The 25,396-nt window shown below is 53.8% G+C and overlaps 1 protein-coding gene across 17 annotated transcripts in view; it reads left to right on the forward strand.

Moving 5' to 3' along the window:
• Window positions 1-20,725, forward strand: part of MED15 (mediator complex subunit 15) — an 85,099-nt gene extending 64,374 nt beyond the window's left edge. For 9 of the 17 annotated variants that reach the window (XM_008990220.4, XM_008990223.4, XM_035268040.3 and 6 more), the window contains 12 exons: window positions 921-1,271; window positions 2,897-3,004; window positions 8,963-9,082; window positions 15,735-15,871; window positions 15,962-16,089; window positions 16,281-16,415; window positions 16,495-16,558; window positions 17,535-17,601; window positions 18,026-18,186; window positions 18,273-18,439; window positions 18,873-18,971; window positions 19,666-20,725. In XM_008990220.4, coding sequence (XP_008988468.2) covers window positions 921-1,271; window positions 2,897-3,004; window positions 8,963-9,082; window positions 15,735-15,871; window positions 15,962-16,089; window positions 16,281-16,415; window positions 16,495-16,558; window positions 17,535-17,601; window positions 18,026-18,186; window positions 18,273-18,439; window positions 18,873-18,971; window positions 19,666-19,802 — 1,674 coding nt within the window. In that variant the 3' untranslated portion in view covers window positions 19,803-20,725. The remainder of the gene's footprint in view (window positions 1-920; window positions 1,272-2,896; window positions 3,005-8,962; window positions 9,083-15,734; window positions 15,872-15,961; window positions 16,090-16,280; window positions 16,416-16,494; window positions 16,559-17,534; window positions 17,602-18,025; window positions 18,187-18,272; window positions 18,440-18,872; window positions 18,972-19,665) is intronic. The other 8 variants (XM_078341284.1, XM_008990222.4, XM_002763498.6 and 5 more) reach the window with 1 other exon arrangement.
• The last annotated feature ends 4,671 nt before the right edge of the window (window positions 20,726-25,396 follow it).

Consider the following 25,396-nt stretch of genomic DNA (forward strand, 5'->3'; position numbering starts at 1 on the left):
TGTCCTCATAGCAGGTCTTGGTTGGGAAAGGAAAGCCTCAAAGGGCCCCCATAACCCTCCACCCCTTCAGGCCTCAGCTTGCTGGGCTTCTCTGGATCTTGGGGCTCCTGTCCCAGAGCTGACAGTGCATCTGCAGCCACACTTTTCATTCTCATCCTGACAAGCAGACCTTGACCAACACCATGAGGTTCATACCACTGACCTCTAGGGGCAAAGCAAGCACCATTGCAGAGGCTTCAGAAATCTGCATTTTGCCCCAGCTTTTATCCTAGCTTCCATGGAGCTGCTATTAATTGTCACCTTTTGCCTAAGCTTCTAGATATTTCCTTTGAACCATTCTAGGGGAATGGTAGCCAGCCTGTAGTGACCAGAGCCCAGGCACATACTTGATGCCTCCTTGGTGTCAGGAAGGCAGCTGGTGTTGGCCTGGAGGCCCAGAGCCTTTCTATGGAAGGTGTGCTCCTCCCCATGTGAGTGAGAGGTCAGCCCAGGAAGGCCCTTTTTTTTTTTTTTTGAGACAGAGTCTTACTCTGTCACCCAGGCTGGAGTGCAGTGGTGCAATCTCAGCTCACTCAAACTGCACCTCTCAGGTTCAAGCAATTCTCCTTCCTCAGCCTCCTGAGTAGCTGGGATTACAGGCCTGCGCCACCATGCCTGGCTAATTTTCGTATTTTTAGTAGAGACGGGGTTTCACCATGTTGGTCAGGCTGGTCTCAAACTCCTGACCTTGTGATCCACCTGCCTCAGCCTCCAAAAGTGCTGAGATTACAGGCATGAGCCACTGCGCCTATCCAGGAAGGCCTTCTTGATGCCTGTGCAGTTGCCTACCTGTGCTTCCTGGGGCCCAGGCTGGCACAGGGAGGAGCTGGTGTCCCAGAGGTGGATGAGTGATAACTGAGTGCTGCTTGTTCTGTCTCTAGATACAGCAGCAGCAACAGCAGCTGCAGCGAATGGCACAGCTGCAGCTCCAGCAGCAGCAGCAGCAGCAACAGCAGCAGCAGCAGCAGCAGCAGCAGGCTTTGCAGGCCCAGCCGCCAATTCAGCAGCCACCGATGCAGCAGCCACAGCCTCCACCCTCCCAGGCCCTGCCCCAGCAGCTGCAGCAGATGCATCATCCACAGCACCACCAGCCACCGCCACAGCCCCAGCAGCCTCCAGTTGCTCAGAACCAACCATCACAACTCCCACCACAGTCACAGACCCAGCCTTTGGTGTCGCAGGCACAAGCTCTCCCTGGACAAATGTTGTATACCCAACCACCACTGAAATTTGTGAGTATCTGGCCTGCAGCTCATGGCTCTGTCAGCAGCAGTTTCTATGCTCTTTGGCTAGAAACAGCATGTCCTATTATTCAAGTGCTAAGACTTCCAGCAGCCTCACCTCTTGCCAGCCCTGCCAACTCTAGTATGGCTCAGCAGGGGAGCATGTGTTTTGTGTTTCATGTTCCAAGAGCTGCATCTGCACCCCATACAGGTTGCTGCTGCTGCTGGGGCAGCAAGTCACATTTCAAGCAGCGTGGCTGATTACAGTAGTGCTGTGGGGCCTTTCAGGGTATGGGTGATTTGACTGATCGGCACCACGTGGAAGGATGTGCCAACTCTATCAGTGTCTGGTGGTTTGCCAACTGTTCAGAGTTACATTCTAAGCAAATATCTTGTTTTCTCTACACTCTGCTAAGTCTCAGGAGAACAAAATTCATTACTATATTTTTGAGGGGAGTATTAACATAAAAGACTGTTATTCCCAGTCTCATTTTGTATCTCTGCACAAAGCCAGTCTAGTCAGTGACACTGGCACAGAGGACAGAGTATTATCACCAGGAGGGAGAGAGCTGTTCCAAGGGGTCTTTTGGACAACTCTTTGGTTCACTTGGTTTTTGTGGCCTTTTCTACTTGTGATTCATTGAGTGGAGTGGGGCCTGAGCCAAGTGTGGGTGGGATGAACAGGAGGCTTCACAGAGGCAGGCTGGAAGTCTAGGCGAGTTGTAAGGAGCAGATATGGTCACTTATCTGTCACGTGGGAGCCAACACACTGACCCCTGGGACTGCGCGGACTGGAACCTTTGTGTGCTGCATGGTGGGGTGTGCCCTGGTGGAGTTTGCCCTGTTGCCTTGGAGATGTCTAAGGAGGAGCCCCCTGCGTGATGGTGCAGGCCTGTCCCTCTGGAGTCCCCTCCATGCAGTGTATTCACAGTTGCCCCTTTTGCCCAAGCTTGCCCCCTCCTTTTTTTTTTTTTTTTTTTTTTTGGAGACAGGGTCTCTGTCTGTTGTCCATGCTGGAGTGCACTGATGTGATCAGACCTCCCTTGCTCAAGCAATCCTCCTACCTCAGCCTCCCAAGTAGCTAGGGCTATAGGCGTGCATCCCCTCACCCAGCCAAATTTTTGTATATTTTGTAGAGATTGGGTTTGGCCATGTTGCCCAGGTTGGTCTCAATCTCCTGGGCTCAAGCGATCTGCTGGCCTTGACCTTCCAAAATGCTAAGAATACAGACAGGAGCCACTAGACCCTTCCTTCTGCTGGCCGGCCGGTGACCCTGCTTTACTTCAAGGAATCAGGCTGAGTGAGGCTCTTGTGGAGCTTCAGTATGCTTGGCCTAGAGAATGGGCAGGCTAGGCTGTAAGCTCTGCATTGGAAGCTGTCACTGCTTGTGGTGATAGCTGGTGCTGAGGGATATGTGGAGACATGCCAGTGGGAGGGCTGTGCTGCCGCTTGCCAGAGTTGGGTTTGAGCTTATGGGATCCTAAATGGCCAGTGAGGTGACATCACAGCACATGAAGTCGTGAAAGTCCCATTCCCCATCTCCAGAAAGGTTCCATTGCCTAAGCTCCCACAGGAGTGGGCTCTGCTCTTTGCCTCCGGTGGTTCCAAATCACATTCTCTCTTCCTCCCACAAGGTCCGAGCTCCAATGGTGGTACAGCAGCCCCAGGTGCAGCCCCAGGTGCAGCAGCAGACAGCAGTACAGACAGCTCAGACTGCCCAGATGGTGGCTCCCGGAGTGCAGGTGAGGGTCTGGGGGCTGTGGGCTTCATAGTCACCAGCAGGTACATGGTCACCTGTGCATGGTGTGCTACAGTGAGGGTTCTGGTTTGATTAGGTGCTGGGGCTAAGTTGGTAAAACAGGGGCTTTTCTCCCCCTTGCACTCTGTGAGATACCCCTAGAGTCCTTGGGGTGGCCAGCTATGTGTGCTTGGTCATGTTTGGACCCACCAGCTGCATAGTGCATGTTGTTTCTAGCTTTGCTTGGGCATCCTTCATCATCCTTCTTCCCTGCCACTATGAGTGACTCTGGGAATGTGTATCAGAGAGTAGAAGGCTGCAGTTTCATCCTCTCCTCTCACCTTCCATTTGAGAGTCTGAGTACAGAGCGGACCAGGGTGGAGGGCAGCTTTCTAGATGCTCTGAAGCAGATGGGAGCCATATGCAGCAGAGTGAGGGAGAGGGCATCCTGGTGCTCACCTGCACTCAAGGACTCCAGCGCCGTGTGGTGAGAAGTGTGCCGCTCTCATGTTGCTGAGCCTGCTGGTGTGTCACTTGTGTGGAACATGTGTCTCTGTATGTCAAGTGTTAGTGAATGCAGACGGGCTCACCTCGCCTCCTAGTGTCCTGGATTGGAGGCCCAGGATTTCTGTACCTTTTTGGATAGCCCCGCCTCTCCTTGCTGCCACTGAGGCAGGGAGACGTACAGTCTGGGGCTTCAGTTCTTCCTGTTTCCACATGGTGGTGGAAACACTGTTGATCCTGACTTGGATGGGGTGTTGGCTTTAGAAAGAATCAGAATGTGCTAGTTGATGTGGTAAGACTGTGGCTGAGTTTCAGCCCACAGCTGGCAGTGCACCTACACTTTGCTGTCATCTTAAGGGTTCCAGCCACACACCTGGTCTTATGATTTTCTGCAGGCCTGCTGGGTGCAGTGCCTGGGTGTGCAGTGCTGCGTGGCAGGCTGTATCTCACACCTGTGGGTTGCTCTGTAATATCCTTCCTGGTGCCTGCTGCCTCTTTCAGGTCCCTGGGAAGCCACCTGAGGGGGGAATCTGAGGTGTTTGGCTGTAGCTGAGCTTGCATCCTACCTCGGCATGGCACCAAATGACTTGGGCCCAGGGTCCACATGTCACCTTCTTAAATGGAGCCTTGTGTGAAACACACCGCAAAACTCACGTTTACTTACAGCTGAGGGAGGCTGACTACCTTGTATGACGAGGTTGGAGGTCTCTGCCATCTCTCTGTGTGTCTCAGCATGTCTTCAGGCTTCCTGGGGGGCTCCGTTGTCCTGGTCTCTCATGCAGAGGAAGGATGTGGTGTGTGTTCAGAGCCAGCTTGGTGGTGGCACATAGTGACTGCCCAGCCATTGGAAGCCTCTCAGAGTTCTGGTATTACAGGTGTGAGCCATCATGCCCAGCCTAGAACTTACCTTTTCTTTTTTCTTTCTTTCTTTTTTTGTTTGAGAACAGAGTCTTGCTCTGTCACCTAGGCTAGAATGGCTGGAGTGCAGTGGTATAACCTTGGCTCACTACAACCTCCATCTCCCGGTTCAAGTGTTTCTCCTGCCTTAGCCTCCCAAGTAGCTAGGACTACAGGCATGCCACTACACCCGGCTTATTTTATGGTTTTTTGGTTTTTTGGTTTTTTTTTTGTATTTTTAGTAGAGATGGGCAAGTCTGGTCTTAAACTCCTGACTTCGAGTGATCCACCTGCCTCAGCCTCCCAAAATGTTGGGATTACAGGCATGAACCACTGTGCCCAGCCGAACTTTCCTTTTCTTTCCATTTCTTGGTATTTGGAAAGTGAGCATCCATGGAACAGCCAATGTTTTCAGCTGGTGCAGGCCCAGCTGTTATGTTCGTTAGGATTCTAGCTCAAGAAAGTATCCTCCATGCAGCCTTGCTGGCATCCTGTCACCTTCCAGAAGCAGGAGTCGGCTATGTGTGCTCACGGCCCATGCTGAGCCTGTCCTCGGGGTGCTGGTCTTCCTGCCGGTTTTCCCACCCCTTGTTTCAGGTAGAGGTCCTTGCCTGGCTGGCACAGGAAGGAGAATGGAGAGTGGTCACCACTGTGGTTAGTTGCAAAGTGAGTTTGGTGTTTTAAAGAGCGTTGCCCACCTGCCCTGTGGCATCATGTGCTGCCATGCAGGGAATTCCCAAGTACTGGGTGGCAGAGGAGCCTTGTATGTTCTCGAAGTCCAGCAGTGGGTAGGGTGTATCTATGAAGTACTTCTCAGTCCAGATGTGGCACCTTGAGATTCTGTAGCCCACATTCTACTGGTTTTCTCTCAGGGCTTGGTCTTGGCCTTGTTGCAAAGAAGCAGTTTCCTGGGGGCTGATTGGGCGCCCTCACTGCATTGTTCCAGCAATAGCAGCGTCCCCTGCTGGGGGAAGGGGGGTGTTGGGCACAGCAAGCCCTCTGAGGGACTGTCTGGATTCACGATCTTCCTTTGAAACTTAAATTGGGCTGGGCGTGGTGGCTCACGCCTGTAATCCAGGCACTTTGGAGGCCAAGGTGGGTGGATCACCTGAGGTCAGGAGTTCAAGACCAGCCTGACCAACATGGAGAAACCCCGTCTTTATAAAAAAAAAAAAAAAAAAAAGAAAGAAACTTAAATTGGCAGTGACCAGATAAGGCTATCATACTCTGATCCAAAAGCCTTAAAAGTATGTGTGGTAACTGTAGAAGCCAGAAAGTAGAGAGAAATAGAAGAGAACCATTCCATGAGACAGAAGGTCTGGTGTCCTTTCTGGTTCTTTCCCTTAGTCAAGGCCATGCTATCCTGAGGTTTTGTGCAGTATCTTCCACGTCAACATGGAATGAAATGTCCTTCCTCCTCTAATTAGCAAGCCCTGGCTGACACCAAGGGACTCTGTCGTACTCCTCTGGAATGTCTCCTGCCATCTACCATCTTTTTCTTGGATCTTGAGATAATTTCCCATTTTTTTGCTATTACCAGTGACGCATATCTTGATGTCCTAGATTGTTCCTAGGTTGTTCCTGAAGCTGATCAGAAGTGAGTGACTGGTTCACTTTGAGGGCCTTCTTATCCGATCACCTGCCATCTAATGAGAAGGTCAGAGATGCAGATTGGAGCTCCCTTCGTGGTGCTCACACCTCATGGTGCTCACACAGTGAACATCAGGACGTGGTGACCATGTGTTGCAGCTTTGTGTGAGCTGCTGCTGTGTGCTGCAGAAACAGGCCTCTGAGTTCATGAATGAAATTCTGGGATTAGGGCCCCAGTGCAGGCAGCCTTCCATGCCCTGACACTCAGGTCTGCCCTCTGAGAGCCGAAGAGAGGTGCCCTGTCAGGCCTTTGCAGTTCTGTGGTGATGGATGTGGTAAATGGTAGCCTGGGACTAAGTATTCTAGAAAAATTGCTCAGCCTGTATTGTGCACACCTGGTTCTCTTTCCAGTGTTATTTATGTAGCTGAGAAGGGTGATGTCACTCACCAGGAGATTTAGCAGGACACAGCAGACTTCTCTTTCTTCCCTATAAAACCAACACAGGCCAGGCACAGTGGCTCATGCCTGTAATCCCAACACTTTGGGAAGCCAAGGTGAGAGGATCAGTTGAGACCCAGGAGTTCAAAACTATCCTGGGCAACACAGTGAGACCCTGTCTTTACAAAAAAATAAAAAGTTAGCTGGGCACAGTGGTGCATGTCTATAGTCCCAGCTACTCGGGAGGCTGAAGTGGGAGGAACACAAAGCCCAGAGGTTTGAGGCTGCAGTGAGCCTTGATGACAGCATTGTACTCCAGCCTGGGAGACAGAGCAAGACTCTTGTGTCTTTAAAAAAGCAAAAAGCAGGACAGAATGCATCTCATTTTCTTTTCTTTTTTTTTGAGATGGAGCCTTGCTCTGTTGCCCAGGCTGGAGTGCAGTGGTACGATCTTGGCTCACTGCAACCTCCACCTTCTGGGTTCAAGCGATTCTCCTGCCTTAGCTTCAGTAGCTGGGATTACAGGTATGCACCACCACACCTGGCTAATATTTGTATTTTTAGTAGAGACAGTGTTTGGTCATGTTGGCCGGGCTGTTCTCAAGCTCTTGGCCTCAAGAGGTGTGTCCACTTCGGCCTACCAAAGTGCAGGAATTACAGGCGCGAGCCACTGTGCCTGGTCATGCATCTCATTTTCAAATGGTCCGTATACTTTTATCGTTTAGCTTTCTATTCCTGTAGTATGTGAAACAGAGCTCTAATTTACAAGTCACAAAGAATTATCATCCAGACTCCCATTATGGATGTGGCATTACTGATTCACAGCTGCCCTATTGGAGCCTTGGCCGCCCTGGAGGACCTTCTCTTTTTTCTGTGGACCCTTCTGCACAGCAGCTACAGTGGGGAGAGTCAGACCTGGGGGTGGGGGAGAGGTTTTTTGGATTCCTCTATGGGTGTTAGGAAGTAGTAAAATGTCATCACTTAATAGTGAGTCCTGGGTGGCAGCTGCCTCACTCATCTGATCCATTTGTGTTGGCATTTGTAGTTGAAAGAAACTGGGCTTTCCTTGTCAGGAGTTCTCAGTAGCAAGGACGTCAGTCAGCAGTATATTAGACTTAAGCTTTGCATACCTTGTGTTTTTTTGTTTTTCTCTTCCTGGAAAAAAGTTTGCTTCTCTCATACCATCTGACTTACTTCCAGGCCTTTCTCCCTTGTGGAACGAGTGCTGTTGAGCACTGCTGCACTCTCAGAAGGGCTCCTCCGAAGTGCTGCAGGTAGTGGTAAATAGACTTTTACCCCATTGGGATTGCTTCTTTATGTTTCTCACCCCCAGGAAGTTCATTTGTTGCTCTGGCTGCAGGAATGAGTGAGGTTCTGGTTGGCATCTGCTGTGCCGCGTCACTCCCGGCTTCTGGTGCCTCCTGTGTGTGCCCATGGTTGTGAGTGTGGGCCACATGTGTGAGGCCATGGTTCCCTGCAACCACTCTCCAGCTGGCACCTATTACTGTTACTGCCACCTGTCGCTGCCTGCGCGGAAGGCTGGCAGCACCTCCTGGAGCTTGGGACCCAGCATACAGCCTCCCACCATGAGATGTGTTGTTATTCCATGGATCAGTCCTGCTTTCTTTCTGAGCCTGACGTGTTTTGTTCTAGTTTGTAACTATCCTAAGAGCCTGCAGGCCCTGCTTTTCAGGGATGAGACTCAGGCCCTATCCCCAAATCAGAGCCCAGAGCAAGAGTGGTCAGGCCTGGGTCCACAACAGTGCTCCGCTGCCCTGCTGCCTTTGTAGTTCGAGAGGTGTGCACTGATGAGGGAAATAGTCCTGGCTCACGCTGGAGTTCCTGACTCGCATCCCTGTGGAGGTGAACTTCCTCACCAGGGAGGAGGCCGGCCAAGGGTTCCCTCAGGCTTCTCTTGCTCACCTTTGCCCATTTTTATTAAAACCAGTTCTTCAGTAGATACTAGGACCAGCAGCCTCAGAGAGGCCTAGAGGAGGAGATGAGGATGGTTTGGGTTCAGGCTGTAAGAGATGTGCCACTGAGAAGGAAGGATGCTGTGAGTAAGCTTACCTGAGCTCACTGTTCAGTGGCAGTCAAGTGTTCTCATCACAAGCTTTGGTGGAATGTACTCTTTTGACGTCTGTCCGCAGGAGCCTGGTCTCCCAGAAACACCAGCCCAGGCCCTCAAGTTCTGGCTCTGATGGTTCTGTGGGCTGTAGGATTCTGCTCTGTTAGCAACGTGTGTTCAGAGGTGTGTTAAAGACACCAGTGTAGGAGAGCAGCCAGTAGAATAGAAAGGTCTGGAAGCAGCATTCTCGGCAACTCTTCTAGATTCCGAATGCCCAGACAGACCTGGAGGTGCTATGGGCTTGAACATGTGGGCGGCCTGCCTTTCCAGGCTGCCCCGAGCTGCCCAACGGTCCCTCGCCCTGGTGCTCCTTCTTGCAGAGGCTACACACGCCCTCTCCACCTGCCCAGGCGCTGAGTTTCTTTGTTGCGATCACCTTGTCTGTTGTCCCTCTGTCCTCAAAGATGATCACGGAAGCCTTGGCCCAAGGTGGGATGCACGTAAGAGCCCGGTTCCCGCCCACCACTGCTGTGTCCGCCATCCCGTCAAGCTCCATCCCTTTGGGCAGACAGCCCATGGCACAGGTATTTACGGGGCAGCGCCCAGGGCATGGCTGGGAGCTCGGGGCGTCCTCTGAGCGCCTTTGTAAAGCACACCTGTCATTATCATCGCCGGTGACTTCCTTTGATGGTGGCTTTCAGAGTGCCAAACCCATAGTCACTTTTTTTCTTAAATGAAGACAAGCCCATCTTGTGCTTCTTGAGAGGATGTGAATAAATATCTGGATCTTTTCAGCTTAAAATAGTTAGGCTGCAAGGCATTTTCAGGGTAAAAATAAAACAGAAGCTAAAGCAAAAGTTTTGCTTTTTAGAGCTATGCTATCTAATAGTGTAGCCACTAAGCATGTGTGGCTATTTCCATTTAAATTAACTAAAATTAGGCTGGGCACGGGGGCTTATGCCTCTAATTCCAACACCTCAGGAGGCCGAGATGGGAGGATCACTTGAGGCCAGGATTTTGAGAGTTTGAGACCAGCCTGGTCCACATAGCGACACACTATCTCTAATTAAAAAAAAAAAAAGTGTGTGTGTGTGTGTGTGTGGGTATGTGTGTGTATTGAAAACAAAACTCTAAAACTCAGCTAAAATTAGGTAAAATGAAAAATGCAGTTCCTTAGTCCCACCAAATACATTTCAAGCCCTTATTTGCCCACAGGGAAGCTAGTGGCTGCCGCAGTGGACAGCACAGACTCCAGAACGTGGCTATTGTGGCCAGAGTGGCATTGGGCCGTGCTGTTGTAGAGTTTGCCGTGTAGAGTGTGTAATTTGTAACACACATCCCCACTAGGTAGAGGTAGACTTCTGTGTACATTATGCTTTTCAGGGATATGAATTCCTGGATCTCATATGAAATTTGGAATTATTCCATGGTATAGTGTTTAACAAATAGTTACCACATGCATTTTGTGTGCCAGGCACTGTGCTAAGATTCTGAAAATAAAATGATGCTGAAGTTCTCTAATCGTACAGGCTTTCTGTTTTAGTGGGTTTGTTGTGAAAACCTCAAATTTGCCAAAATAACTTTACAATTCAGTTTCTGTTTTAGGGGAAATGCTTCTATAATCCTAGCAGACATGGTCCCTGCCTATCCCTGAATGCCCATGTGCAGGCACCTCTGCAGCTCCGTTCTACAGAGGAAGGAGTGGAGGCTGAGCCAGGATGACCCTTTGTCCATGTGGCCTCAAGCCTGGTGCCACACACCTCACACTGCCAAAAGAGTGGCCTGGGCCCCCATTCAGGGCATGTTCAGTTTGCCCTCCCCTGTATACTAACTAACCCGTTGGGTTACCCCAGATGTGCCATTTACATAGTTACTGACTGGAATTTACCTTCTTTGGCAGGGACCTCCCTTTTGGTAGTTTTTGATTTGCAGGAGGTGGAAGTGCCTAGAATCTGCTGGTAGAAAGGCTTTGGTGAAAGAGCTTTCTAGAGGAGCAGAAGTTGAGGGTGAGGAAGTAGGTTGTGTGGCTGTGGTGGAAAGGAGGCCAGTGTGGGTAGAGGCCAGGGTGAGTTCCTTATGGCCTAGAGGCTGTGAGCTCCACGACCTGCTCACATGCTGCTAGTGTCTCCTTGACTAGACTCCTTTGGGTTCTGCGCTCTGTCTGCTAGAACTGCTATTCTTCCTTTCTCATAGCCTCTGGCTCAGTAGCCACTGGGTTCACAGAGTGAGGTTGGCATGTATGTGGAGGAATGACTTTAGTAGCAGTGTGTAGGACTGACTTTTATAAACACAAAAGGTCCCCAATGTTCTCAGTGTGTGATACATGCCAGGCCTTGAGCTAAGCTCTGTGTACAGAGCCTCACTGTTTCTTGTGGCAGCAGGTTGTAGTTCGAGCATAAAGCCCCTTTTACAGACTGAGAGTGCCCCCAGGGAGCCACCAAGTCAGGATCAAGGGCTCAAATGAAACCCTTCCCCCTGGCCTCTCAGCAGGATTCTTCTGGAATCTGGACTTCTGAAATTCTTCCTGCTGGGCCGATGACCTGGCTCCTCCTTTTGGTTTGCTGGGCACTCTTGGGTGGGCTTCCCCCATCCCCCGACAAGGCCATGCTCTGTCCTGGGCCTTGGCTTGCCTATGCTCTTGTGCACTGCCCACTCCCCACAGCCAGCTGCTGTCGTTTCCATCTGGGCTTTTCACAGATAGCCCCTCCCTTCTTCCCACCAGTTCCCAAACCCACTCAGTCTCTTTCTCCCCAACCTTCCCTGGCCCCTTAGATTAAGTTTGCCCTGAGTTATGCCGGCTAATAGGTCTCTCTCTAGAAGCTTCCAACCCCCAAAGGCAAGGAGGTTAGAGGGAGCAGAAGAAGGATAGAGAAATACATGATGAAGCTGAAAAAGTTAGTGCCTTGTAATAAATGCCATGGAGAATCCTGGTTTGTCCTCATTGCACTGTGTGGGGGAGTGAGAGCGCTGTCATGCGAAGATGCCGGCTAACTGCACACAGATTTAGTCACCAGGTTCTGCCTGTTTACGCTGGCAGTGAGGAGCATACCCCTGAACCTTTGGGGTTGGTTCACTGAGGACAAATGAGACAGTATTTAGAAAGTATTCCTTGTCCTGGCAGTAGGCAAAAGCCACAGGATTTCTGGAAAGAGGAAGGAAGACAGAACTGGGGCAAGGTTCTGGTTTTGTTCTTTTTTGTTTGTTCGAGATGGAGTCTTGCTCCTGTTCCCCAGGCTGGAGTGCAATGGTGCGATCTTGGCTGACTGCAACCTCCACCTCCTGGCTTCAGGCGATTCTCCTGCCTCAGCCTCCCGAACAGCTAGGACTATAAAGTGCCTGCCACCATCCCTGGCTGATTTTCGTATTTTTAGTAGAGATGGGGTTTCACCACGTTGGCCAGGCTGGTCTCGAACTCCTGACCTCAGATGGTTTACCCACTTTGGCCTTTCAAAGTGCTGGAGTTATAGGTGTGAGCTACCACACCCAGTCTTGTTCTCTGTTGTTTTTTAAAGCAGGTTTGTTCATGCTTGTCAGCTGCAAGAAAGGAAATCCTGGCAGGAGTTTAGGGAGCAAGAAAAGCCAATGGAGGGACACCCTAGAGTGGAGGCCTCCCTACTGCCCAGGCGGCTGCTCTGCAGCCCTCTCTAGTCCTGGCCTTTCCTGCAGAGGACTCTCCCCCAGGCCAGCTCTCTATGATGGGCCGGAACACCAGGCTCCCTGGCACAGCTTCCCACACTTGGCTGTGGGCCAGCCTTGGGGATGTGAGGCTTGCTGGGCCCCGTGAACCAAAGGTATTGACCTGCCCACACCGGCTAGCTGCAGAGTGCTGCTTTTGTATTATTATCTTTCGATCCAGTCCCTTTTGAGAAGAGAGCGCTAATTCCAGGAGCGTTATCTGTTGTCTTCACCAGGAGTTGCCCCACTGTGTCCCATCTGAGCTCTCAGGAGCCAGAACCTACTGACTATGGTGTGTCCAGGTGGTGGTCCTATGGCCACTGTTCTCCCCAGCCACCTGCCCTCAGCAGTCAACAGGATGCAGTCTGGTGTCCACACTGCCTATCTGCTCTTGTTCTTTCCTTATGGCAGCAAATTGGGTCCAAGAAAACAGATGGAACTGAACGAGTGGGAACGTACATGCCCCATGGGCTCTTCTCCAGAGGGCTTGCAGGGCCCAGGCTCCCTCCCCACTCCTGACAGCCCATGACTGCATCTTCCTGTTACAGTGGGCGCATCTCACGGACTCAGGCTACCAAATCCAAGCAGGATTCTGTGCTGGGTGCATGCTGGACCACGGTGCCCAGCACGGTGTCCAGGGGGTAGCATAGCCCATGCCACAGTGCTCCCTTGGCAGGTATAAGCAGGCGGCGCCTTCCCCACTAGGGACTCGTCCTTTGACTGGAGAGGCACTGTTGCCTTCTCCTTCCCTGCTCCAATCCCAGACCTGACACAAGCCCAAGGGCTGGAAGTTTCTTCCTCCCCTCTCTGGCTGCCTCCGTTGAGTCAGTTCTGTCTTCAGATGAGTCTTTGAGGGGCCGCTTCTCATCCCAGGTGCTGTACTCGGACTGCCCTCCATTGACACCTGGGCACAGGGCCTGGTTTCCTGCTCTCATGGTCTTGGAAATGAAAGGGTGCCCTTTGTTTTTCTTCCCACTGGAAGTCTCCCTGCCTCCCATCCTCAGGGCTCTGCTGGCTGCTGGGGCAGCTGAAGAGCTGAGATAGACCTAAGTGCTGGGTGGGTGCCTGGTGGCCCCAAGGGTGTGGGTGATGAGACTGCTGCTTCAGGTCCTGAGTGGGTGCTGGGCTTCCTGAGGTTCAAGAGCAGATGAGAACTCTCGGGTGGCAGTGAAGGCTGTGTGGTTGCCTTCCCTGCTATGGCCTCTGCCCAGCCTGCAGCTGCCTTGCTCCTCAGAGAAGCACCGAGCTTTAGGCAGTAGACAAGAGCTGACCGTCTCCTAGAAGGGGCACCTGCTCAAGCACAGGTGCCTTTCTGAAAGAGGTGGTCAGGGAGAGGCAAGGGGAGGGGTGCAAGCAGGAAGAGGGGTGAGCTGTGAGACAGCTTTCTGGGGTACAGGTAGAGAGCAGCAGCAAGTTAGGCATGGTTCAGGGAAAGGGAAAGCGGTGACGGGGCTGCTGGGGGCTTTAGGAGGGACCCCACCACAGGGCAGGCTGTGCTCCACAGGATTGGGCTGGGCATGGGGCCCCAGAGTCTTTGCTTCCCACTCCCCGGTGCCGTCTGTGGTTCTCTATGGAATTTTCTGGCCTTAGGATTTTGTTGACACCTGGATGAGTCTAGAACATGTGTTCCAGTGTCTGGGACATGCCCTCACTCCCCTTCAGCCAGGGTTCTGTGCACCCCAGCACCATGAATGCACAGTACTTGGGTGTGAGAAACCTGCTGTACTTGTTCAACTCAGTATTTAGCAAATGAAGTAACACCGGTTCCCGTTTCTGACCTTGCTAACCTCAGTGAGAATCACTTTGAGCCATTTTGCTTCACTCTGTAGAGTGATGAGGCCCGGCAGGCCAAGGCTAGGGGCTCCTGCACTCTGCCCCTCCTCTCCCAGGCAGGAATGTCTTGACCACAAAGCAGTGGGAACAGTTCATTCCATCAGTTGATGACCACTGGGCCAGTGGCTTTGCATAGGGACCTCTGACCCAGCTGTGCTGAAAGTGCCCTGCTCTGGTCACACCCTGTGCCTTAGCCCTCCACCCCTTGGTCTCCCAGCACATGTGGCTCAGGAGCAGCCTGCACCCAGCATCCTGTGCAGTGCTGTCAGGCACACCCCATGGAACAGGCAAGACAGAGCATTTCACTTTGGATAGGAGCTTGGTCCAGGTGGTGCTGAAAGGGCATAGCCACCCTGCCTTCCACTGCCTGGTGGGGTGGGGAGGAGGGCATTCTGTTTGTGGGCTCTGGGCCTGGGCCCCAATTTGAGGAGCTGAGAAAGTAGCAGTCCTATCCCAGTACTCACAGCACTGTGGCAGAGGTGCTTGGGGTGGTGTGAGCCGTGGCCCTAGGCAGGCTTTCATGTCCAGAGTGCCCCTGGAGAAGCACTGAGTTGGTCTACAGAAATGGATGGTCCGGGGGCTGAGCTCCTAGGAAGCAGGTTATAAGGGGATGCTTGGCATGCAGGGGGTTGACTAGGGTGTGGGAAATGCCACCAGAGGCCCTTGGGGGCCTTCAGGGTGCCCCCAGTGTGGCAAGGGGTTGGGACTTCATGCCACCATTACCAGCACTGGGCAAGGCAGCCCTCTGTTGAGAGTCCCTGTAGGGGAGGACAGACGCCCAGGGCTGGCAGACAGCTGTCCTCCCCGTCAAAGCCGCCATCTGTGCTCTACCCCAGGAGGGTGTGGGTGTTTCACACATGCTTGTCTCTGGTGCCTGAGTGGTGTGGTTTCATCCCTAGAGTTTACAGATGAAGACAGTGGTATCCCTGGTGTGGACACTGGGGTGGTCGATCTTATTTGTGTTGGGCCCAGCAAGGCCTGGGGAGCAGAGCAGCAGCCTTGCTCTGCAGACTCTGCAGACACACAGGGCCTCAGAGGACTCAGGTGCACACCTGCATGGCAGAACCAAGCTCTGGGTCCAGGTGTCTTTGGCACTGAGTAGCTCACCTCTCCTAGGTGCGCTCATGTGGGCTGATGCAAGTGCCACCATAGGTGTGTGGGTGGCTCCCTGGTCCACCTTGCTCCAATTAAGTAGGTCCAGGTGGGACAGCGTGGGACCAGCCCTGCAACTGCATGTTTAACCACAACAGATGGCCATGGCCACTGGGCTTTTCCTTGGTGCAGTCAGCCTGGGGGCTGTAGGGGCTCGTGGAAGCATGCGGGAAGACGGTCCCACTGGTCAGCAGAGCAGGGTCCTCACCAACCCACAGAGCAGCGTGTCATAGCATAGACAGGCGTGGCAGGGAAGGCCAGGCCAAGGGTATTGCCTCCCAGACTGCCCTTTTCCTTACACTCCCACGTCACAGCCCCAAAGCCTATGTCCTTGTGGGCCCCTGGTCAAGGAGCAAGGGCTTCCCTGCTTGGGTCCCCCTGCCAGCCTCTTGGTCACCTCATGCTGTGTGCCAGGCTGGGGGAGTGTGCCTGTGTGTGTGTCCAGGTGGCATCTGGATGAAGACACAGGTGTGTGGTGAGGCTGTGCGGGAGGACGAGCCTGTGCGTGCGGTGGGCAGGTGGTGTGGAGGCGGGCGGGCGTGTGGTATCGCGCCGGCTGAGCCCCTCCGCTTCCAGGTCAGCCAGAGCAGCCTCCCCATGCTGTCCTCGCCATCGCCGGGCCAGCAGGTGCAGACCCCGCAGTCGATGCCCCCTCCCCCTCAGCCGTCCCCGCAGCCTGGCCAGCCTGGCTCACAGCCCAACTCCAACGTCAGGTAGGCCTGGCCTGGGGTGCCCTCCCCGCCTGGCCCTTTGAGGCTGCCCTGCCTGGATCCGGCTCACATGTTTCTTTCACTTGGCTGCAGCTCCGGCCCTGCCCCATCCCCCAGTAGCTTCCTGCCCAGCCCCTCACCACAGCCCTCCCAGAGCCCAGTGACAGCACGGACCCCACAGAACTTCAGTGTTCCCTCACCTGGACCTTTAAACACACCTGGTAAGTTGGGCCTGGGGTCTATGGCCCCATCATGTGACCTGTACTCGGCCTGGCAGGTTGAGGTGCTGAGATCACTCCTCACCTTTATGAGGCCTCAGCCTGTAACGGGTGTGCGAGTTCTGGGGCCCTCAGAGCTCAAGCTCCCCAACTGAGGGTCGAGGGCTGTGGCCTCACCCGCCTGTGTCCTGCAGTGAACCCCAGCTCTGTCATGAGCCCAGCTGGCTCCAGTCAGGCTGAGGAGCAGCAGTACCTGGACAAGCTGAAGCAGCTGTCCAAGTACATCGAGCCCCTGCGCCGCATGATCAACAAGATCGACAAGAACGAAGGTGGGCTGGGGCCAGGGCAGGGGCTGGCACCCTGGGGATACATTGGGGCTTGCGTCTTAGTGTACCCTCTTCTGTCCAGACAGAAAAAAGGACCTGAGTAAGATGAAGAGCCTTCTGGACATTCTGACAGACCCTTCGAAACGGTAAGCTTTGCCCACAGCCACTGGAGGGTCCACAGGGTCATGGGTGGCCCAGGCATGGATGGATACTTGGTAATGATGTGGGTTTAGCAAGGGCACCGGCAGCTCTTTGGGCCCTTGCCAGAGGCCTCCAAGGCCCCACTCTGGTGTGTGCTGGGGCTTCTAGCCCAGGCTTCCTCTTAGCTGGTGCCCAGCCTTTGCCCTACTCCTGGCTGCTGCTGCAGTCCTCATACTGGGCCATCAGAGCCAGAACTCATCCAGCCAGCAGCCAGGGGCCCAGCTTGCAATGGCCTGACCATTAGCTGGCCATGGTGGGCCTGAGGCTGCCCTGGACTTCTGCCTCTGACTTGCCAGTGACCATGGGCAGGTGACTGCATCTCAGTTACCCCATTTGTAGCCCGTGTGTGCTGTCATGAAAATGAAACAAGATGGTGCTGGTAGGAAGCAGGTGGAAGGCAGGCCCACCGGCCATGGCCTGCTGTGAGGATCAGAGCTTGGCCAGCACCTCACAACAGCATGGGCATTGGCATATACCTCCCTCTCATCTCAACTCTGGCTCTTCCCCACCCCTGTCTAGAACGGTCTCTAGTTCTGCTTGTCTGAATAGAATGCCAGTCACTATTGGGTGGTCCTCCAAGCCTCTGTGAGTTGATCCTTTGTTAGGGTTATAGGGCTGAACAGGGCAGGGACTGGCTTACATGAGAATGAGGCCTTCCCCAGCCTGGTCAGAGGCCTGGCCACTGCCCCTTCTCTTGACCCATGGCCTCACTCTGCTAACCAGAGGCAAGTAGCTCCTGGGGGTGAGGGCTGCCTGCCTTAGACTCTGGGTCTGGGAACAGCTGGTCAGCTGCTCCTGCAGAGGTTTCTAAGATGGCCGAGGCCCAGTGGCAGTGGTTGGGATCCCAGATCCAAGCCTGAGAGTTGCCATTTCTCCCACCCTTCCAGCACAGAGGTCAGCCCAAGTCCCCTCTCTCTGCAGGTGTCCCCTGAAGACCTTACAAAAGTGTGAGATTGCCCTGGAGAAACTCAAGAATGACATGGCAGTGGTGAGTGGGCTGCCAGGCACCCCTGGGGGAACCAGGGCTCCCCAAAGAGCTTCTGGGAGCGCCACTGGGAGGGGCCTTCAAGATCAGGGTGACTGGGTGGGGGCTTGGCCTGACCTTGGACCCTGCCCACCAGGCTTCCAGGCCAGGTCTGCTGTCCTGGGTTGGAATGTGGGATAAGTCACCCTCTGTCTACGGCCCCTATGGGTGGCTCTACCACCTGGTGCACAGGGGGCAGGGACTCTGGGGAGGCTGTGGGGGTAGGGGATTATTCCCAGGATCAGCCAACATTGTCTGCACAAGGGTGGAGGCTGTGAGAGAGGCCTTGGGAATCTGGCTGTGAGTGACGATGGTGCTGGGATGGGAAGCCCCCTAAATGGGGAATCCTCAGGTCCCAGGCTGCTGACCATGCCCATTCTGCCTCCAGCCCACTCCCCCACCACCCCCGGTGCCACCGACCAAACAGCAGTACCTATGCCAGCCGCTCCTGGATGCCGTCCTGGCCAACATCCGCTCACCCGTCTTCAACCATTCCCTGTACCGCACGTTCGTTCCGGCCATGACCGCCATTCACGGCCCACCCATCACGTACGTCCAGCTGGGCTGGGCTTTGCGGAGGGCGGCCAGCCCTGGGCCATGTATGCCCAGTGTGGTCACCGTTCTGCCTCCCCCAGGGCCCCAGTGGTGTGCACCCGGAAGCGGAGGCTTGAGGATGATGAGCGGCAGAGCATCCCCAGCGTGCTCCAGGGTGAGGTAGCCAGGCTGGACCCCAAGTTCTTGGTAAACCTGGACCCTTCTCACTGCAGCAACAATGGCACTGTCCACCTGATCTGCAAACTGGGTGAGTGTCCAGGAGGGCCACGGCTGGCATGGGAGAGCAAGCCATGACCACAGCCCCGTCAGAGCCAGAGGGCACAGTGCCCAGAACCCACCCTGTGTTCATGTCCTGCCAGGCCCACTGTGTCCTCACACATGGCCTGGGCATGCCTCAGTCCCCGCTGCCAGAGCCCGCACACCCTCACCTCCTCAACACACATGTGGCTCTGCTTGCCTGGGGCCCTTGGGGAGGTGGTAGGCAGGACCTCCAGACACCCATCTACACAGGCAGTCTAGGTTTCACGTTTGGAAATCTGAGAGTCAGAGAGAACTCCAAACTTTGCTGCAAGCCTCACCAGAACCTTCCAGGATGTGAAAAGTCCTGTTCCAGAGCAGGGCTTTGAGGCACGGCAGGCCGGGGCTTGTCCAGGTCACAGATTCAGCCTTCTGTGTTGCAGATGACAAGGACCTCCCGAGTGTGCCACCACTGGAGCTCAGTGTGCCTGCTGACTATCCTGCCCAAAGCCCGCTGTGGATTGACCGGCAGTGGCAATACGGTGGGTAGACCCAGAGGAGCTGTCTGGAGGCCCAGGGCAGGCAGGGGTCATTGTGGAAAACCAGGCCTCCAGTGCAGCATGGACAGCCTCTGCACTCCTGCCCCTCCCTAGCTCAAGCCCCTCTCTCCCGTCTTCTGGCTCCCCCTGCACAGACAGAAGCGGGTTATGCAGTGGTCATCTGAGAAAGAAGGTCTCTGCTCCCACTGTGTCCCTTCAGCCCCTTCATCTTGTGTCAGGTCAGCTGTCCAGGGTGGTCATATTCAGTGGGTAAGGGTTGAGTAAGCCCACAGCTCAAGGACAGACCCTGCTCTTCCCAGAGGCCACTGGGGAGCTTGGTGGGGATCATGGATCCCACCAGTAGCTTGGCCTTACCGGGCCCCATCTGGGTATTGTGGCTCCAGAGACCACAGTGGCAGGGGGCAGTCTGAGCCCGGAGGTGGCACACAGCAGAGCTGGGCTGGGTCCCCAGGGTTGTTAGAGGCAGAGCCTTGGGCTCTAGATCCTGTTGGGATTCAGTTCTTCACTGACATTGAGGCTCTGGGAGGAGAGCCTGAAGGCCGGGCAGTGTGCAGGACATCACCTTCCTGTGCTTCGGCCCAAGGCTGGGGCCTCCCTTTCCCAGAGCATTGCTGAGTGCGTGGGGTGTGGGTGCAGCGTTGGCCACCTTAGGCTCACGCCTGCTGTTCTGTTGCAGATGCCAACCCCTTCCTCCAGTCAGTGCACCGCTGCATGACATCCAGGCTGCTGCAGCTCCCGGACAAGCACTCGGTCACTGCCTTGCTCAACACCTGGGCCCAGAGTGTCCACCAGGCCTGCCTCTCAGCTGCCTAGCCAAGACTGCAGGGATGGCCCGTGGCCTCATTGGGGGCAAGGACACAACGCCTCCTCTCAGACACTTCTAGGTGTTGGCTTCCTTAGAGAGCCTGGGGTTAAGTTAGCTTTCCTGCTTTTATCTTCTCCCTTGGGGACCTGCCAAATGAAATTCCACACCTGTACAGAACTGAGATGGGAGCAGTGGAGCGGGCTGCTTAGGGGGTGTTGGCTGACTTCTCAGAGAAGGCCCTCCATGTGACTTCTTCTAGGGAGCCAGATATGATCCTTGGGTTGCTCTCACTGTGGCCTGTCCAGGGTCCAGGTCCATCGCAGCAGCGTGAGGGTGCACTCAGGTTGTTCTTAGAGCGTCTTGTGTGCGCTAGACACACCCCTGCTTGTTTGTATAGGAGAACACAGAGGACGTAGGAAACCCTTAAAACGCACATGGGATTCTCTGGTCAGTTTTGAGTTTAGGCTACGCTGCTTTTGGCAAGTGGGGCACACCCCCGGGGAAGCCTCTGAGTCCAGGGCAACAGGCTGCCTTTTGGAGGGAGGGCTGGCCCATGGGTGCTGATGGCTCCCCGCCACCAGCTGGGCCTCAGCCCTCATGGCATTCCTGCTAAGCACTGTGGGCACCCTGGGAGCAGGGACGTCGGGGATCCTGTTCCCAGCACCTCTGTGCCACTCACATGAGGGCTGTGTCCCCACTGCGAAGGATGAAGAGCAAGACCCTCAGGACCTGCATCCTCAGAGCACCACACACTGCGCCACCCAGAGAGAGCGGGCCTGTCAGCGGGCCAGGGCCATGCAGGGAGTGCCTCCCTGTGTTGCCTGCCACTCTGGGCACTGGCCAGCAGCCCTCTGGTGAGAAGAGGTCCCCCTTTTTATGTGCACTACCCTACCATCTGTGATTGTTATAATAAATTTATTATTCCTGTGTTTGTCAGTTGTTCATCACTGTGTCCCCTTCTCCATGAATCTGGGCCCACTGTCCTGTCCAGGATGCTGTCAGCCTTGGGGCCAGCAATGTCCATTCTGGCCCTGGACATTCTGGACCTCAGCTCTCCTTGTTTGACACACTGTCCCGTTCCTTGGCCTGGTTGATCCCCCAGCTTCCTGGCAAAGTTCCTGCTTTCTGAGGTAGGAAGGGGTTGAGATTATTGCCAAGGAAGTGGGGCTATGGGACTGAAAGGACTGTGCTGCCAGGTGAGGGTGGGCACTGAGCTGGCCAACCCAACAGTGGATGCAGCTGCAGCTCCTGCTGTGGTGGGAGGGGTGGCACGAGTGTGGCCACAGCACTCTGGAGATGGCCCTCCTGGAAGGAAGGTGAGCTTGGCCAGACCCCCGACAGCAGCGTTTTCAGGGTAGGAGAGGATGGCGTCCTGCCCCCAGGAGCGTGCAGTCTGAGCAGGAGACGACCTGGAGCTATCCTGTGTTTCAAAGGCAGCTCTGGCCCAGCCAGGGGACCAGGAAAGCCCTCCCACCTCCAGGCTCTTGGTGGAGACTTTGGGGAACTTCATGCCTTCCTGGTTTTTGGGTGAAGGAAGGGTCAGCAGGAGAGGGTGGGCGCTGCTCTGCCAACACTTCTTTTCCAGGGCAGCTGCCAGGTCCCAGGATGAGCAGACTTGGCTGCCTAGGCATGTCCCTGCACACAGCAGGGGCTGGGAAGGGATGACTGATAGTGGGGATCAAAGCACACGACTTGGAAATAAACAAGCTTCATTTTCAGTCTTGAACAGGTGTGGTGCTGGGCACCTGTAATCCCAGCAGGCAGAGGTTGCAGTGAGCCGAGATGGTGCCATTGTACTCCAGCCTGGGCATGTTGCAGACCTCAAGAAGAGGGGAAGAAGCCAACACAGAAGAAAGCAGAACCCATCCTCTTAAGAGGACCAGTTGACCTGCCTGTGCTTGCTACCAACCCCGCTTCCACCTCTGCCACTGCCACCACCTACCACCACTGTGGTCTCTGTGGCAACCCCGTCACCCCCTGTCTATACTCTGCCAAGGGTCTTTGGTCCCCTCCCTCTGCTGCCCTGCACATCTGTCAGTGAGAGCCTCCCCCACTCCAGGCAGTCCTGGGTGCCCCCTGCTCAGAACGATCCAGTGGCTCTCAGCTCTCTGCTTTTTTTTTTGAGACAGAGTTTCGCTCTTGTTATCCAGGCTGGAGTGCAATGGCACAATCTTGGCTCACTGCAACCTCCACCTCCTGGGTTCAGGCAGTTCTCCTGCCTCAGCCTCCCGAGAAGCTAGGATTACAGGCATGCGCCACCATGCCCAGCTAATTTTTTTTTTTTTTTTGTATTTTTTAGTAGAGACGGGGTTTCACCAGGTTGACCAGGATGGTCTCGATCTCTTGACCTTGTGATCCACCTGCCTCGGCCTCCTAAAGTGCTGGGATTACAGGCTTGAGCCACCGCACCTGGCCAGCTCTCTGCTTTTAAGCAGCAGAACCCTCTGCAGACAGGGTCTTGGCGGATAAAGAAGATAAATGGGGTTTGTTCTGGTTTAGGCATCGGGAAGGGGTTCATGGCACCAAGGGGCTCCACCTTCTTGGATTTAGGCGAACAAGGCAGCCCCAGGTGCACCAGAAAGGATCCTGGGGCTCCCAAAGGACAGGTAGAAAATGAGGGGGCCCCACCCACATCTCCAGCGCCACTCCTGCCTCTCCCCATGGATATGGCTCCCCATGCTGCCCTCTGCCTGCAGTGCGTTTCCTAACTGCCTGCACCTCCTGACTCCCCACTTAGCCTGAGTGATTCATTCAGGTCTGGCCTTCTCCTCCAGGCAGTCCTCCATCCCCCAGGCTGGGTTAGTTCCTTAGTTCCCAGCCCCCAAACCCATCTCCTGTACCCCTAACCATGCTCAAGGTGGGCCCAAGAGATGGTTCCAATGTATCTGCTGAGTGAATGAAAGCCACGTCATTCTCATGGCTCTTCTATAAGGTACTTTCTTCAAGTGAGGCCCCCAAACTCGTCCTGAGATTTCCTTTCTATTCTCCAGGTGGAGAATTTGGACAATTTCCAGATGTGAAGTGAAATTAAACAGGAATGGCCTGTCATGAAACACAAAGAGGTGGAAGGGATTTACTCTGGGCTTGAGGGGAATGAAAAAGAATTTTGGGAGTGTCCCGTGTGCCATGCTTGGCCACAATTTCTTCTCAATCTGTTAGTTAATCCTCACAACCATTCTGAGTGCTTATTCTCATTTTACAGGGGAAGGGTCTGGGCTCAGAGGTGGGCAGTGCCTGTGTCCATGCTGTAGAATTGCACATGAGGTGTGGAGGGGCCTGGGACTGACATCCCCTCTCTACCCTGTCCTGCAGCCACATAGTTGACTGACTCCCTTGGTTCTCAACTCCGGAGGCTTCCATTTCTCATGTGTGGCTGGAATCAGCACATTCAAGTTCCGTTGCTCTGGATTCCCCTGGTAAGCATGCCTCTGCGCCTCCCCAGGGCCAGACACCATCCTGGCTCTAACTCAAGGGAAGGGGCAGTACACAGAGTACTGTAAAAATTTTTCATTATAACGTCCTTTCCACTTCCAGGAATGACTCTAAACAGGGGTGCAGGAAAAGCCGAACCCCTTTCCTAGTGTTTAGAACGGTGAGAAATCAGGCTGGGCACAGTGGCTCATGCCTATAATCCCAGCACTTTGGAAGACTGAGGCAGGTGGATTACTTGAGATCAGGAGTTTGAGACCAGCCTGGCCAACATGGCAAAACCCCCTCTACTAAAAATACAAAGATTAGGCCAGGTGCAGTGGCTCATGCCTGTAATTCCAGCACTTTGGGAGGCCCAGGTGGGTGGATCACCTGAAATCAGGAGTTCGAGAGCAGCCTGACCAATGTGATGAAACCCTGTTGCTACTAAAAATAGAATAATTAGCCAGGCATGGTGGCACGTGTTTATAATCCCAGCTACTCAGAAGGCTGAGGGGAATCGCTTGAACCTGGAGGTGGAGGTTGCAGTGAGCCGAGATCATGCCATTGTACTCTAGCCTGGGCAACAAGAGTGAAACTCTGTCTCAAAAAAATAAATAGATGGGCCGGGCACGGTGGCTCATGTCTATAATCCCAGCACTTTGGGAGGCCAAGGCAGGTGGATCACGAGGTCAGGAGATCGAGACCATCCCGGTCAACAAGGTGAAACCCCATGTCTACTAAAAATACAAAAATTAGCTGGGCATGGTGGTGCGCGCTTGTAGTCCCAGCTACTCGGGAGGCTGAGGCAGGAGAATTGCTTGAACCCAGGAGGAGGAGGTTGCAGTGAGCCGAGATCGTGCCATTGCACTCCAGTCTGGGTAACAACAGTGAAACTCCATCTCAAAAAAAAAAAGATAAAAATAAAAATAAAAATCAGCTGGGTGTGATGGCATGCACCTGTGGTCCCAGCTACTTGGGAGGCTTAGACATAAGAATCACTTGAACTTGGGAGCAGAGGTTGCAGTGAGCTGAGATTTCGCCACTGTACTCTGGGCAACAGGGCAAGACTCTGTCTCAAAAAAAAAAGAACAGCAAGAAATCAGAAAAAAACACTTAAAGGCCCAACAGCTAGGAAATGATACCATCAACTGTGGGGTAGCTGTATGATGATGTGTGTGTGTGTGTGTGTGTGTGTGTGTGTGTATGTTTTTCTGAGATTGAGTCTTGTTCTGTCGCCAGGCTAGAGTGCAATGGCATGATCTTGGTTCAGTGCAACCTCTGCCTCCTGGGTTCAAGTGATTCTCCTGTCTCAGCCTCTCAGTAGCTGGGACTACAGGCACCCACCACCACACCCGGGTAATTATTGTTTTTTTAGTAGAGATGAGGTTTTACCATGTTGGCCAGGCTGGCTCCTCCTTGAACTCCTGACCTCAGGTGATTTGCCCACCTTGGCCTCCCAAAGTGCTGAGATTACAAGCATGAGCCACTGCTCCTGGCCTCCAAATTGTCTTTTAAAAAATTTTTTAGATAGGGTTTTGTTCTGTCACCCAGGCTACAGAGCAGTGGCATGATTATAGTACACTCAAACTCTTGGGATTATGTGATCCTCTTGTCTCAGCCTCCCAAGTAGCCAAGTAGCTGGGATTACAGGTCTGCACGACCATGCCCTGCTAACTTTTTTAGCCCTTTTACTGAGATAACTCGCATGGCATACAATCCAACTATTTTTTTTTTTGAGATGGAGTTTCGCTGTTGTTACCCAGACTGGAGTGCAATGGCGCGATCTCGGCTCACCGAAACCTCCGCCTTCTGAGTTCAAGCAATTCTCCTGCCTCGGCCTCCTGAGTAGCTGGGACTACAGGCATGCACCACCATGCCCAGCTAATTTTTGTATTTTTTAGTAGAAACGGGGTTTCACCTTGTCGACCAGAACGGTCTCGATCTCTTGACCTCGTGATCCACCCACCTCAGCCTCCGAAAGTGCTGGGATTACAGGCATGAGCCACCGCACCTGGCACAATCCAACCATTTAAAGTGTCCAATTCAATGGATTTTTGTATATTCATAGTTGTGCAATCATCACCACAAGTCAATTTTAGAACATTATGACCTGAAATGAAGAGAGTGAAAAGCCAACCTACAATGGGATGAAATATTTGCAAATAAATGCAACAAAATAAGCAACCTCATT

This window comes from Callithrix jacchus, chromosome 1, assembly GCF_049354715.1.
Source record: "Callithrix jacchus isolate 240 chromosome 1, calJac240_pri, whole genome shotgun sequence".
Taxonomy (NCBI): Eukaryota; Metazoa; Chordata; class Mammalia; order Primates; family Cebidae; genus Callithrix; species Callithrix jacchus.